A 16,245-nucleotide genomic window follows, 5' to 3' on the forward strand; every position below is an offset into this window, starting at 1 on the left:
TAAAAGTTATTTAAGACATAAAAGAAGGAATAAGAATATAAAAGTGGCCAGGCATGGTGACTCATGTCGGTAATCCCAGCACTTTGGGAGGCCAAGGCGGACGGATTGCCTGAGCGCAGGAGTTCGCAACTGGCCTGGGCAACACAATGAAACCCCGTCTCTACCGAAATACAAAAAATTAGCCAGCTGTGGTGGTGTGCACCTGTAGTCCCAGATACTTGAGAGGCTAAGGCAGGAGAATTGCTTGAACCTAGGAGGCGGAGATTGCAGTGAGCCGAGATCGCGCTACTGCACTCCAGCCTGGATGACAGAGTGAGACACCATCTCAGGAAATAAAAAACAAAAAAACGAGAATGTAAGAGCAAGGTGCTATTGTGCTATGGAAAAAGAATAAACAGATTTTAAAAAGAACTTAAAGTAACTTGGAAATGAGAAATATAATCATTGAAATTAAACACTAAGTGGATAGGTTAAACACATTAGTCATAGCTAAAAAGAGAATTAGTGAACTGCAAAGGAAATCCAAATAAATTACAGAGTAAAGCACAAAAACACAGGCAAAGAGAAGGTGAAAATGAGAACATCCAGAATATTTCTATTCAGAGTTTCAAGAAGGAGAGAATGGGGGAGTGGAAATATGTTGCGGTAATGACTAAAGAAATTTTCAGAATTATATAAAAGATACAAACCCTCAGATTCAGAAGGCACAGGGAGCCTTGAGCAGGGATAAGTAAAGGCAAATCCCCACTGGACATATTGTCATGAAACTGGAAAATGTCTAAGACAGAGAGATTACCTTAAAAGCCAGAGAGGATAAGACTGATCACATATAAAACAATTAGACCGTTGGTAGACTTCTTCATAGTAGTAGTAGAAGCTAAAATACAGTAGTATCACAGTTGCAAACAGTTAAGAAAAATAACGAGAAAAGTAGCATCCTGTACTCCACTAAATTTCATGAATGAGGAGAAGTAAAAATACTTTTACAGACTGAGAATTTACCACTCACAGACCCTTGTTAAAGTAATTTGTAACAGTGGTCTTCATCAAGAAGGAAATTTAGTTCAGAAGGTGGTGAAAGATACAAGAAGCAATGTGAGCAGATAAAACTGTTGCTTGATCCCAGGCCCTCAGTAGGGTAAGCTTTCAAAACCAGTATTTTAGAAAAGCTTTTCCCTTGATACAGGAAAAGTCAAGGAAGCTTAACTCTTAAATCTTGGGCTGTCAGGGGATTGGGAAGCATCAGTGAAATTAATATGTACGTTTTAATGAGCATTGATTGTTACAAAAAATTAATAGTTTTAGGGAATAAAAACAATTTGGGACAAGAATACTGGGCAATAATATGTAAGAAAGGAAGGGATGATAGGAATACAAATATTTTAAGGACTTATTTGGGAGGAAGATTGTAATTAACTTTAGATTTTTTTAATTGCATACTACAAATACAGAAGTATGCATGATATACATGTAAGAGTTATTATTGAAAAATTAGACATTGTCAGGAAAGGAGAAAAAAAGAAAACAAAAGGGTACCTGTTCAGTTCAGTAGAAAGTGGTGGCAGAATAAAAGAAATAGAAAGCTTAATAGATAGAACAAAATACTAATCACAGTACACAGAAATTGACTACATATATCAGTTAAAATAATCTCTTAATGGAGCTTAAAAAAAAATCCAGTTCCATGCTACTTCCAAGAGACATAAAATATTATTATGCAAAGCTTGAAAGTAAAGGGCTAGAAAAAGAGACTAGACAAATGCAAAGAAAGCTGGTTATTAACAGAATAGACTTGTATAAAAACTTGAGTAGTAATAGTCACTCTATGATGATAAAAAGAATAATTCACTGCGACTGTATAACAATCTGAACACTTAGGCATGTTAGCTTTAGATGTTTTCCCCTAAGAAAAATTGACAGAACAAAGATAATAAATGAACAATTATGAAAGAGCTGATAAATCAAGCAGGCTCAAACAGCCTTGGTCTTCTACATCTAGCAGTTAGGGAGAAATACATTTTGTTTGTTTGTTTGTTTGTTTGTTTTTGAGTACTCATAGTGCATTATAGAAGTTGACTGTAAATCAAGTCTTCCAGAAAATTCCAAGATATAACAGAGAATAGATATCTTAAAGGTCCTATTCTCTGGCCTCTTTAGAGAAGATTGGACAGAATATGTAACCCAAATTTCCCTACTTTTGGAGACAAATACAGTTTTAAATAAGTCAAAGAAGAAATAATAATGGGAATTCGAAATAAGTAGGTAATGACTTCTGTGTAACCAAGTTTTTAGAGAATACTAAAGCTATACTTAGAGTAGTACTTACAGCCTTAGATACTTATATTAGTAAACTGGATTGGAAAGTTTTGAGCAAGGTGTTCAAACAGTTACAGAAGGACAAAGCTCAAATAACTTGGAAGGAAATAATAAAGAGGAGATGTGAACTGGAAATCGGAATTGTTAGGATCAGCAATTTTGAAAAGATGCTGTTGGCAGACCTTTATGAGGATTAGTTAAGGAGAAACAAGGCATGAATAAGCAATGTTAGAAATGAAAGGTTTATAGTAGAAACTTTAAAAATTTATATTGTATATACCATGAATTCCTTTATTTAAATTTGAAAACTCAGGTGACATGGACAATTTCTTAGGGAAATTTAATGTACTATTTCAAGAAATAGAAAATTTGATTGCCCCAATTAACATTAAAGAAATTGGACCAACTATTATACCAAATACTTAAGGAACAGATGATTCTAAATTATACAAACTATTCAAGAGCATAGGCAAAGAGGGAATATGCACTAATTCATTTTGTGGGGTTAATATAACATTAACATGAAAACCAGCCAGGGAAAATGAAGACCAGTGTCACTTCTGATCATAGATAAAAAATATTAAGTAATATTTACAAATCAAACTCATCAGTGAATATTAAAACACACCATTGTCAGAATTGCTCACCTAAGGAGTCTTAAGATTGCTTTAAATTAGAAAATCACATACTACTTTCTATATAACAGATTAAAGGAGAAAAACTGAATCATCTCTAGATAAAGAAAAGCCATTCATATCTCAATCATGTTGAAAAGTCATAGCAAACTATGAATAAAAGGGAATTCTTTTTTTGAGACGGAACCTCTCACTGTCGCCCAGGCTGGAGTGCAGTGGCTCCATCTCAGCTCACTGCAAGCTCCGCCTCCCAGGTTCACGCCATTCTGCCTCAGCCTCCGGAGTCGCTGGGACTACAGGCGCCCACCACCACGCCTGGCTAATTTTTTTATTGTATTGTTAGTAGAGACGGGGTTTCACCATGTTAGCCAGGATGGTCTTGATCTCCTGACCTCGTGATCCACCCACCTCGGCCTCCCAAAGTGCAGGGATTACAGGCGTGAGCCACCACGCCTGGTCAAAAGGGAATTATTTTACCTCATATAGGGGCATTTATTACATAGAACAACTGCTGTGTGCCTAATATAAAAGGATTATGAATGTAACTAACATACCAATTATAATTATATACAACGAAACATAGTTGGAATAGATCTAACAGTCTAGATTGTTTTGGAGGAAACATAAAATTATTTAAAATCAAGTAGGGGAATGGGTTTTAAGGAAAGGTACTCTGGGAGTTTTAATTATGTCTATGCTGTTTCATTTCTTAGTGGTTAGGAGCAAAGATGAAAAAAATATTAAGGTTTGTCCAGGCGTGGTGTCTCACGCCTATAATCCCATCACTTTAGGAGGCCGAGGTGGGCAGATCATGAATTTAGGAGTTTGAGACCAGCCTGGCCAACATGGCGAAACACTGTCTCTACCAAAAAAAAAAAAAATTAGCTGGGCATAGTGGTGCACGCCTATAGTCCCAGCTACTTGGGAGGCTGAGGCAGAATTGCTGAACCCAGGAGGCAGAGGTTGCAGTGAGCCGGGATCTGGCCACTGCACTACAGCCTGGGTGACAGAGCAAGACTCTGTCTTGAAAAAAATATAAATATATATAAAGCTTTAACAAAGATGGGTGTTTAGTAAGTTTATCTTGTTGTGTGCTTGAAATGGTTCATTAAAGTCTTCCAATTATATTCACACTAATGAAGATACATTATTATGTGTACTAGGGTTCTCCAGAGGAATGGAACCAATAAGATACAGGGAAGTTTTTTTAGGGAGAATTGCAAGGTGATTACAAGGCGAAGTCCCATGATAGGCCATCTGCAAGCTGGGGAAAGAGAGAAGCTGATGCTGATAGTGGCTCAGTGACTCAGTCCAAGTCCAAAAGCTTGAAAACCAGGGAAGCTGATAGTGCGGCCTTTGTCTGTTGCCAAAGGCCTGAGAGTCCCCTGAGAAGCTGCTAATACAAGCCCTAGAGTCCAAAGGCCAAAACTGGAGTCTGTTGTCCTGGAGTCTGATGCCCAAGGGCAGGAAGAGTGGAAGCAAGCATCTGGCGTAGGAAGGAGAGCAAGCTAAAGACCCAACAAGCAAACTTACCTTCTGCCTGTTTTGTCATAGCTGCACTGGCAGCTGATCGGGTGGTGCCCACCAACACTGAAGATGGGTCTTCCTCTCCTGGTTCACTGATTCAAATGTCAATCTCCTGTGGTAACACCCTCACAGACACACCCGGAAACAGTACTGTACCAATCATTTGGCATTCCTCAATCTAATCAAGCTGACAACTAATATTAACTTAATTAATTTAAACTTAGTTAATTTAAACTTTTAATTGAATGTAATTTGGAGCTTAGGGCTCTTAAACCCACTAAGTAGATAATAATAGATTATAGGCCATACTAGGCATGTAAGTGCAAGGTTCTTAAAAGTTCTCGTAAGATGTATCAGTGTGCTCCAAAGACTACCGGGAGCTCACCTGTAGTTGAATGAAGTTGGGTTTATGGACTTACTGCAGCAAGGGAGAATGAATACCGTGGAGAACAATAGGATGTCTTACAAATATGTTAGAAAAGGGTTTTTTTGTTGGGCTTGGGTTTGTGTTAGCTGATTTTGGATAAGGTTCAAGGAAGTATAGCTTTGCTCTGCCTTGGATGCTCTTAGGAAGTAGAGATGATTCTATGATTGGATGTCTTACCAAATATTATCTAGAAGGTGAAAGGAATGAATCTTACTAAATCTTATCTGGAGGGTGGGAGGAATGAATTGAGGCTAAAGCTGTAGTTGGTAAAGCAGTAGCAGTCATCATATTAACCAGGATAAAAGGTTGTTTGGTCATTTTTCTGGTGTGGTCAGTGTTCTTGTTTTTGTCTGAGTTTTGACATGGTTATGGACTGTTGATCTATCACAGATGATAGTCTTCTGTGATGTTGGTGTTCTTTGAAATATTTATGTTCAACAGAACACCACAGCCTACCTGTGAGTGCCAGGCCAGCTTCTAGCAACACTAAGGCCTATCTTACTGTACCACACCAGTTTCTGGCTGCTAGGAGCTGTTTTTCTCCTCTAATATGGGAGAAAAAACAGTAATACCAAGTGAAAACCAATAATTAATTGATGTAGGTAGAAGATTGTATTGAACTTATAGCTATGCAGGGAGTATGTGAATTACTGGGGAGTTTTCTTCTAAAAGCTTGTAATTGGTGGTTTGATTTTGAAACATATTTAACAAAGAATTGCCCTGAACTTTTATTTTCACATAGATGGCCTTTTCTAATTAGGTGCTTCAGGAGTTTGTATGTATGTATACTGGCAATGCGTAAAGCATTTTAGTTTAATTTTTGAACTCCTGTCTTGGGGTTTGCAGTCTGAGCCTTGTGTCACTTTTTTTTCTTTTCTTTTTAAAAATAACCTGAGTGTTGACAGTGTTTGTTGCTGAATGAAGGAATTCATTTTTTTCAGTCAACTGAAAATCATTTGGTCTGGCATCAAATCATTTGACTTTTTTTCCAAAATAAGTTATTAGCCATAGAGAATTCCTTTTGTTTTAAAAAAGTTACTCCATTACATCGATATCTTGTTTTTGTTTTTTTAAAGGAATTGTATTTATTTTTCCTTGTTGCATATTATTAGTATACTTATTCATGAACTTCTAATTGTAAGCAAATACATGTTTTTATTTCAGTTAATGGCCAACCAAGACCCCTTGAATCAAGTCAGGTGAAATATCTCCGTCGAGAACTGATAGAACTTCGAAATAAAGTGAATCGTTTATTGGATAGCTTGGAACCACCTGGAGAACCTGGACCTTCCACCAATATTCCTGAAAATGGTAAACCCTGAATCTATTGTATTCTGATTTATTGTTCTTATGTCTTTTTGGAGGTTTGTAAAAACTCTTTTTAAGTAGGAGAAGGATGGCACCCCCAGTGTCACTCTTGTTCCTCTGCCTCTCTACTAGTATTTATGTCTGTGTTCCTAAACCTTGCTGTTCTTCAAGATTACTAGGAGGTTTCATTATACCAATTCCTGCATCTCATCATAGACCTACTGGAGTTTAGGACCTGGAAATCCCATTTTTAAAGTGTTTTCTGGGTGATTCTTTCACAACTAGTCTTAGACTTTTGGGTTTGTTACACAGGTCAGTTTTCAAATCCTCTTGACACATGAACCCTTTTTAGTATAATAGATAAGTAATAAACCTTGGGAATTGAAAATCATTTCATGAACATTACGTAGTGTTGGAAGTAGTTTCAACTAAAAATCACTTAGATTAGTAATATTCATTAAAAATGGTACATTATAAAGTTGAAACACAATTTTTAATAATATTTAAAGAAAAACTTTTTTTTCCCCATTTTATAGATGACATGTACTATTTGTGTTAAGATAAAGCAAGAAGTATCGACATTTGGAACTGACGTAATTTTGGGACCAAATGTATTTTAAAATGTGAACTGAAATTTAAGTATGTGTTATGACTTGAAAGTAGAGTTAAAAAACTGCTTTCTTCTTTTAAGATTCTTAGATGTTGCATTTAAAGAAAACTCTTATTATTTTTTACAAATTCTTTGTTTGCTTATAATTTTCATATGTTTAAAACTGTCCATATTGTGAAATAGTAGTTAAAAAAAAAATCTGGTCTGGATGACTGCATGTAAAGGGCTTCACACGAGATAATTTTTGTGGATAAATGGCATGTGTTCTGTTTTTGGCCATTAAATAATTTGGGAGTTTTTGTTTTCTGTTTTTATTTTAGTTACAGTTTAAATAAAGACATATTTTCCATCATTTCTCTCTTCCTGTCTTCTAATAATCATGTGGAATTATGTTAATGATGGATGGTTAATAAATATTTGGTGATTGATTGGTGATTTCTAGTTCCACTTCTATTTCAGAACATAATGGGACAATTTTTCTAAAAGAATTCATAGATGCTGACACAACATTTGCATATAATTTCAGGGGATTTAACCATCTGCAAAATATTAAGAAATGTAGATGAGAATTTCACCAGTATAGCCAGTACTGTTCAGAAATTAGCTACAGTGGCCCACATTCTACTCTCAGGAATGGATTTATGAATTTTTTGATTTAGGTGAAACTTTTTCCTCACCTATTTCTTGCTACTATTTATACTTCATTCTTTGTTTCTATATTTTTATACATATTATTGTTAGCTTTTTACCTATGTTAACGTAAAAGATGTTAAAATTGGTTTCTTCTCTGCATCTTGGAAGTCATGCCATGTGTTGTTTTCTTGTATGGCCATCTTCTAGTTATTGTGTCCTGTCTGATGTATCTGATGATAAGATGATATAAGAATAATACAATCTGCATTTTATTTTTAGAGATAGTTCTAATTTTAAAAAACAAAAAAAAAACCCTACATCAGAAACTGAAATCTAGTCCACAAAATGAAATTGCCAATCAGCTATCAGTGCTATTTAGAACCTGTGGATTACCCTCACCAAGAAACGTGGCCACCTGTGGTCTTCAGCTATCTATTACAGCGGTTCTTGGATGCTTGTTTTCCTCCAAGAGGCAAATGATGTGTAAACTACCTTAGATAGAAGATTGACCTGTTGGCAGTATCTCCAGCAGCTAATGGAGCAGGTAGTAGGACATAAAGGGTGTTTCATAGGTAGTGAGATGTGAGGGGAAACAATTTGTAAGAGTGACGTGGTACGCTCTTGGGATTAGAGGAAGGAACTTGGTAGGGAAGGTAGATAACTGGTAGACATGTTTTAAAGGAATACTTCTAGGGGTTTTCGTTTTCTAAAAACTTAGAAAATATTAGAGTAGCCTGGAATGGTATGTTAGGAATGAATGAGCTGCCAGCCAGTGTGTGCTGTGGGTATTTATATTCCGTTTAGCACTTAGTTTTTTCCAGAAAATACATTTTGTATTGATTACAGGGGTGATCTAAGAACAGATGTTCATTTACTTGGTAACAAAAGTGATAATCATTGTCCCTTAATTGAGTAAATGGTTAGCAACAGTCCTTTTGTTTACTTGTTCTTGTGTTTTGTTTGTTTGTTTTGATGTCTTTTGTATCTTGGACTTGGATTCCTATTTGTAAATTGTAGGTTATTCTTGAACTCTTTCTTTTGAAAGACAGTAGTATAAATGCCTGTGGAATATCTTAGTATCCTTAGAAGAAAAGCATGATTTTAAATTTAACCTGCTCATAATATTTTGTTTTTGTTTTTGTTTTTGTTTTTTTTTTTTGAGACGGAGTCTCGCTGTGTCACCCAGGCTGGAGTGCAGTGGCCCGATCTCGGCTCACTGTAAGCTCCGCCTCCCGGGTTTACGCCATTCTCCTGCCTCAGCCTCCGAGTAGCTGGGACTACAGGCGCCCGCCACCACGCCCGGCTAGTTTTTTGTATTTTTTAGTAGAGACGGGGTTTCACCATGTTAGCCAGGATGGTCTCGATCTCCTGACCTCGTGATCCACCCGCTTCGGCCTCCCAAAGTGCTGGGATTACAGGCTTGAGCCACCGCGCCCGGCCAATATTTTGTTTTTGTTGTTGTTGTTTTAAACATTTTATTGTAGAAAAGTTTATATACGAAAGTAGACATTATAATGAATCCCATAAACCCACATACAATTTCAACAGTTACCAACTTATGGTATCATATAATTATGCTACACACACTTCCAGAGTGCAGTGGTACGATCTCAGCTCACTACAAACTTCTCCTCCTGGGTTCAAGTGATTCTCATGACTCAGCCTCCTGAGTAGCTGGGATTACAGGTGTGCATCACTGTGCCTGGCTAATTTTTGTATTTTTGGTAGAAATGGGGTTTTGCTAGGCTGGTCTCGAGCTCCTGGCCTCAAGTGATCTACCCACCTTGGCCTCCTGCCGGGATTACAGACATGAGCTATCACACCCGGCTCCCCTCCTGTATTATTTTGATGCAGATCCCATATACATCATTTTATCTGTAAGCATTTGAATAAGTATTTTAATAAGTAATACATATTAAAATAGAAGGTAGCAAATTCAAAAATGTTTTTAATGTGCTATTTATGGAAGATTATGAATTAATTATGGTTGGCTTGATTTCCATGTAATTTAGTAGTGGACCACTAGACAGTAAAAATGAAATGTTAAATTTGAGATTATAACTTAAGTTTCTTTTTATAAAATAAAGCCTTAGTTCCTATAATTGTTATTTCCAGAGTGCCCAGTGGGTATCTGATACTAGGATATAGGTCATTGGGCTCCAAAAAAAACCAAAACAGTAAAATGTTTCTCTTTATCCAGGAGCTTGTATTTTTTTCATCTAATATTTCTTACGAAAGGAGGTAGATAACTTTTTTGGAAAAGCTGTTGTTAATCTTCTGTTTCTTTTTGCCTTCTCCTCCCTGGTACTAGAAGTAAAAATACAAAAAAGTATAAAGAAAGTAAAATGATTTATAATCTTATATTCAGACATACTTAACATTCCAGACTATCGTTGTACACATACATTATTTCCCTATCTTGTACGTTTAGGCCTTACCGAGTATAGATAAAAAGAAAACACGTTTTTGTTTATTCCTCTCTTCTTGCAGATACTGTGGATGGTAGGGAAGAAAAGCCTGCTTCTGATTCTTCTGGAAAACAGTCTACTCAGGTTATGGCAGCAAGTATGTCTGCTTTTGATCCTTTAAAAAACCAAGATGAAATCAATAAAAATGTTATGTCAGCATTTGGCTTAACAGATGATCAGGTTTCAGGTAAGTTAGTTTCCAACTCCTTTATACCCTTCCTTTCCTTCATCTTTCCTTTCTTCCCTTTTGTTCTTTCTTTAATTGAAGAATAACTTGGATATGGTGAAGTGCACAAGTCTTAAGTGTTCTGTTTAACAAATTTTTACATATTTGTACACTTATGTAAAAGACTAACTAGATTAAGATGTAGATTATTTCCAATACTCAGAAAACTTTCTTATGTCCTCTCCCCAACAGTAGCACCCTCCCCCTTAAAGAATAACCACTGTTGGGTTCAAGTAAATTTTTGAAAGTAAAATTTAGAAAGTTTGCAAAAATCTGAACTATTTTATAATTTGATTAGTTGCAGTATTCGAATTATATTTGATTTGTCTTTTCTCTTAGAGAAATTGAAAATTATATGTAGATTTTCTGGTTAAATTGCTTGAGTATAGAGTGGATTTGTATATAAACAAATTTTTAACCCTAAAGCAGTACAAATATTGTTTTATTCTTTTTAACTTTTGGTTATATTTTCTTCATTATTTTTTCCCGCTTCTTTTTCTCTTTTTGGATTCTAATAACATACATTAGAGAGCTTGATACTGTCTCATGGGTCGTTAAGGTTCATTTTTCTTCAGTCTTCTCTCTGTTCTTCAGGTTGGGTGATTTCTGTTGAACACTCCAGGGTCACTGTGATTTCTAAAACCTTTCTAGTGAATTATTTAATTGTGCTTTCAGTTCTAGAATTTCCATTGAGTTTTTATAGTTTCTGTTTTTCTGTTGAGATTATTTGACATTCATTAAGACTACATTTTCCTTTAATTGTTTGAATGTATTTATGTTTGATTCTTTAAAAATATTTAGAAGAGCTGCTTTAAAATGTTTATCTGCAACATCTAACACTTGGAGCCATTTGGAGTCAGTTTCTGTTGACCGGGTTCCTCTCCCCCACACACACTCCCCAACTCCCGTAGGGTCACATTTTTCTGTTTCTTTGCCTGTCTAATAGAGTTTGGTCGAAAACTAGACATTCTGGTTAATATGTTGTAGTGACTTGGGATTCTTTATATTCTTTTGAGGATCTGGCAGGGAGTTCATTTGTGTGGACTTTATCAACATAAATAACAAACAGAAAAGGGCTGTCTAAAAGAAAAAGGTATTTGGGAATAGAGCATTACATTGAAAATATGCATCCCGTAGTAAACTGTGTGCATATTCAGTGAGGTAAAGTCAGACAAAAGTTTTTAAAGGGAAAAATGAAGAGAATACGTAATTGTTTTGAAATAATTATTGTTGGCTACGAAGATCATTAGCAGGAGTGATACCAGTCTGAGGTTGGACAGGCAGTTTCTGGGCAGATGTCCTCACAGTCACAGAAGTACTGATTTATTTATTTTTGCAAAGTTGTGATGGCCTTTGTGTAGGCTTGTGGTTTTTGAACTCTTTTGTGATAGTTTTTCTAAGAATCCTCTCTTCATGACCATATCAGTGTTTTTTATATTTTTTAACATTAATGACTTCGTTTTGTTTTTGATAACTTTCACATACTCAAAACTACTCCTTCTTTCTCCCTATGGTGTATAGCAGCTGATATGTATGCTCAGTCCTTTCAGCTTGCTCCAGGTGCTGCTTTTTCTCTGAGCCTTCTTGAGATCTCCTCCTCCGCTCTCCCAGCCCTACAGTCAGCTGCGGATTTGGGCAGAGTATATATACCTAGATTTTGGGTCTTACCCTTTCAGTGGCACCCTCACTTCAGGGATTTTCCTCCTAAATCTTCAGCTGCTTGTCCAGCCATGAGGTGGTTAACACTGTGGTTTTCTGCCATTGGAGCTGCAGAGGTCAGCGCTTTTAATTCTTATCCATTCTAGTTTATTGGGGTAAACTCTGGTTTCTGATTGACTTTCAGTTATTTCAAATAGTTTCTTTTGTTCATGTTTTTGGTTATTACCTGGGGGAGAGTTTATCTGATGGATTTACTTTGCCTTTATCAGTAGTTGGAAATGTATACAGTGTATTCATTTTGTATTTCTTAGAGACTTTCATGGAATTACTCACTAAATAAAATTGTGTGAAAATCTGATGAGGTCAGACTTTTACATTTTGATTTAAATGTACTGTATTCCAGGTAGAATAATATTAATATGATTCACATTATTTGAAGACCATTTTTCTCACAGCTTTGTGTTTTGAATTATAGTCGGAAAAACTGTACACATGGCCAGGATACTTTTGTAGTTCTTCAGGTGTGATGTGGTAAAAAATATGGCTTATTACAATAATGAATGTGGCAATGGGAACGAGGGATAAAATATTACAAAGATGGAATGAACATTAACTGTCATAAATTACATATAAGGGAGGAAAGAGGAGCCAAAGTAACAAATACATATATATTTAGGCTAATAACATAGTGTCTTTTATAGGAAGAATGTGTATATGTATTTATCTACATAGATATAAATTTAAGTAAAATGGTGATAGATAGAAACCATCGATTTTATTCTGGCAATCATCAGTCTCTCTTGCATTACCACTGTTATATCCTAGTTTAGGTTCTTATTAATACTTGGACTGTCAGCTATCAACTGTGCCTAATACTGTGGTAAGTTCTGGGGATACATCAGAGCAGAAGATAGAGGTTTGCCCTTAGAGAAATTAGTCTGCTCATAATAGCAAGTACTTATATGGAACTTTCTGAGTAGTAGTCACTTTTATAAGCTTTTGCTGTATAATTCCTTTTATAAGCCCATGCGATAAGCTCTTGTTAACTCATAATCCTCACAATAACCTTATGAAATAGGAATTAGTATATCCTTTGTACAGATGAGGAAACTGAGGCACAGAAAGAGATTATGTAACATCTCCAGAGTTACACAGCTAGTGAGTGACAGCACTGGGATTTGAACCTAGGTAGTCTAGCTCCAAAGCCTATGCTTTTAACCACTCTTCTGCATTGCTAAAGCAGAAAGAATTTAAAGGAATAAGACATATTTACATTGTCCTCAGAATCTCTTTTTTGACTGTCACAGCATTGGAACTGTAGTATATTCTCTCCATTCATTTCTGTGTTCATTATTTTGGAAGAAGGACAGTGTCTCCATGTGTAAGTTAGAGTGCTAGGCCTTGTGAGGCAGACAAAAACAATCAGCGGTCAGGAGCCCGGCCAAAAGACCCCAGAGGCTTTAAGAGTGAAAGGGGGAGCTGTTCAGAAATGCAAAGTAGAAGTCAGTATGGGTTAATAAAAGTAAACTAGATAGAAGTTCATTAGTGGAAAAGGTATTTATGAGTCAAGAAGGCTTACTAGAAGTGTGGAATTATAATTGGATTTTAAATAATGTCATATTTAAATATGTGGGGTATAGTGGAGAGAACAGTGATAAATGAAATAGAGGTAAAAAAATATTAGATATGTTATGGGAGTTGGTAGAAGTTAGTTTAGCTGAAAGGGAGATGTGCGAGAAGAGAAATTGTGAGAAATAATGTTTGGACCCTTAATGCCAAACTAGGGGGTTGAACTTAATTTATGGGCAGTGAAGACCCCTGGAAGAATGAAGTGATAATTTTGGTTGATGTGCAGAATGCATTGCTTGGAGTGGGAGGATATTGGCATTGCAGACATGTTTTGTTTTTTTGCAGGAAGAGGTTAAGACTCAGGAATATAGTACTTTACACTTTATAAGGAAGGACTTCCAGTTGTAGCTTTGGATTAAGAGACTGGAACAAAGGAAAAAATAAAGTACATACATTTAATGTAAAAAGCCATATTTGTGGTTATATACTTATTCTATAGTATTTTTAGTATCTTTTAACCAAATGTATTCCTTGAGCTTACTGGGGGAAGGCCATGTATTGGATACTAAACTGACTTTTTTTTTTGACTATTCAGGGCCACCCAGTGCTCCTGCAGAAGATCGTTCAGGAACACCTGACAGCATTGCTTCCTCCTCCTCAGCAGCTCACCCACCAGGAGTTCAGCCGCAGCAACCACCATACACAGGAGCTCAGACACAAGCAGGTCAGATTGAAGGTAAAATAGAGTTTAGAACACATGTTTGGGAAAGTACATGTGTAGAAGTGTTTATTGCAGCATTGTTGTAAGCACCTCATGTATTTAGTCATGCCTTAAACGCAGGAAAAATTTTGATGTGCTGACAGATTTGATGTTAAAAAAACCAAATAGAACAATATGTCAGGTTTGTTTCCAATTAATGGAATGAAAAAAATACCTTAAAAAAGTGTTTCTATGAATATAGGTAGAATGAAAGACCAGTCATTAGTCAGTGGTGACCCTCGGGGAGGGCAGTGAAGTTCAGACTGGTGGTTTCACACTTTATTTTGTGTTATACTTACATGCTGTTTTATCTGCCTCCTTTCTTCAGCATCCATGCATGATTTTTCTAATTTGAAAAGATTTCTAAATAGAGGTAAAGGATAACTTTAGTTGTAGTGGATTTTTTTGATAAGATTAGTAGCCTTTTATAGTTTTGTAAATTTAGCAATATGTCTTTAATGGAAAAAAAGCAGTGTATTTTAAGTCATACTTTTTCTTCTGAAATAATCCATCCTTGGATATGCAATTTAGTCCCTCTGGGTTTTGATATTCTTTCACTGTAAAATGTGAAAATTGGACTAAACACAGTGGTTTCAAAAGAATGTCTTTAGTTCTGAATGAAATATAACTTGAAAGCTCTATTTAAAATCGGGGATTGAAGGGTAACAGACCTCAGACAGCAGGCACTAAGGTGCCTCGTTGAAAACCTTGGAGTTCTGCAGAACAGGACTAAGTATTTACTAATCTCTAGGGTGCCTTCCAGATTAAATGTGGTTTTTGTGTTGCCTGGGCATGTTGGGACCTTTAAAACCACATTCCACTTCAGAACGAACACCAGGTGGCGCTCTAACTATTTGTTTAATGGGTCAGATAGTGGTATAATGTATTTCCAGCACCCGAAGCAAGTGATCAAGGTTATCAATCACATGAAAACAAAAAACATAGGCTAAAATTAACTGACCACTTTTGGAATAGAATCCTATCCTGTGGTGATACTTTCGGAGTTACCTGGCTAGGTGTAGTGGCTCATGCCTATAATCCCAGCGCTTTGGGAGACTGAGCCAGGAGGATCACTTGAGCCCAGGAGTTTGTGACTAAGCTGGGTGACATAGTGAGACCCTGTCCTTACAAATAAAAGAACGATTTAAAAAAGTTAGCCATGTGCTATGGCATGTGCCTATAGTTCCAGCTACTTGTGAAGCTGAAGTGGAAGGATTGTTTGCATTGTTGAATTGAAGCAGTCTGGGCTGCAGTGAGCTGTGATCACACTCCACTGCACTCCAGCCTGGACAACAGAATGAGACCCTGTCTCAAAAACAAAGCCAAAAAAAAAAAAAACAAAACTCCACAGAGTTGTCTGTTGGATGAACACCAGTCATTATGGACTAGCAGGTGACATTTTGCTGATGAATCAGTGGTTTATGAAGAATTCCTTATTAAGCCTTTTCTCAACCAGCTTTAGTTAACTCCTCCTCTGCACCAAAATGCTACTGCCAAAACTAGAACAAACTAGAACTAAAGCAGATGTGGGCTGAAATAGACAAAAGCAGAGTATAGGTACGATGAGAGTTTAATGCCTACCTCAAGTGAACTAAAGATTTGTTTTTAAATAAATCCCATTTTAAGCAGTGTATACTGTGTACTGTGTAAGCAGTGTATAATGTATACTGTGATACAGTGACAGTTGGAAGGATCATTGTACCAAATAATGTTTACTGTTTATGTATAAATAAATGGGAATTAAGGCTCTACTAGCGATATCTAAACATACTATGAAATGTTTGTTTTAATTGAGCATTTTCAAATAAGTAAAATTTTAAAAATGTGAAAGGACATACAGTGAAAATTCTCTCTCCCACCTCTGTCCACAGCAACCAAATTCCTTTTTCCAGAGATAGCAGATTAACACCGTTTATATGCATTTAATTCTTTTAAGTAATATTGTATGCCTTGCTACAATTAACTGTTAGCTTACATTACAACATACAATATGAAAATTGTGCAATTAATACGTGACATCGTTTAAACTATTAATAACTGATCTAATTCTAGATCAGTGCTGTCCAAAAGAATTATGGTAGAAGCCACATGTAATTTTTCTATTTAG

The 16,245-nt window shown here is 36.1% G+C and overlaps 1 protein-coding gene across 4 annotated transcripts in view; it reads left to right on the forward strand.

Annotated features, from left to right (window-relative positions):
* TFG (trafficking from ER to golgi regulator) overlaps window positions 1-16,245 on the forward strand; it is a 39,848-nt gene that overhangs the window by 13,436 nt on the left and 10,167 nt on the right. For 3 of the 4 annotated variants that reach the window (XM_007986035.3, XM_038002429.2, XM_038002430.2), the window contains exons 4-6: window positions 6,070-6,216; window positions 9,947-10,111; window positions 13,974-14,114. In XM_007986035.3, the coding sequence (XP_007984226.1) occupies window positions 6,070-6,216; window positions 9,947-10,111; window positions 13,974-14,114 (453 nt within the window). The remainder of the gene's footprint in view (window positions 1-6,069; window positions 6,217-9,946; window positions 10,112-13,973; window positions 14,115-16,245) is intronic. The other variant, XM_073009684.1, reaches the window with a different exon arrangement.

Source organism: Chlorocebus sabaeus, chromosome 22 (assembly GCF_047675955.1).
Source record: "Chlorocebus sabaeus isolate Y175 chromosome 22, mChlSab1.0.hap1, whole genome shotgun sequence".
NCBI lineage: Eukaryota > Metazoa > Chordata > Mammalia > Primates > Cercopithecidae > Chlorocebus > Chlorocebus sabaeus.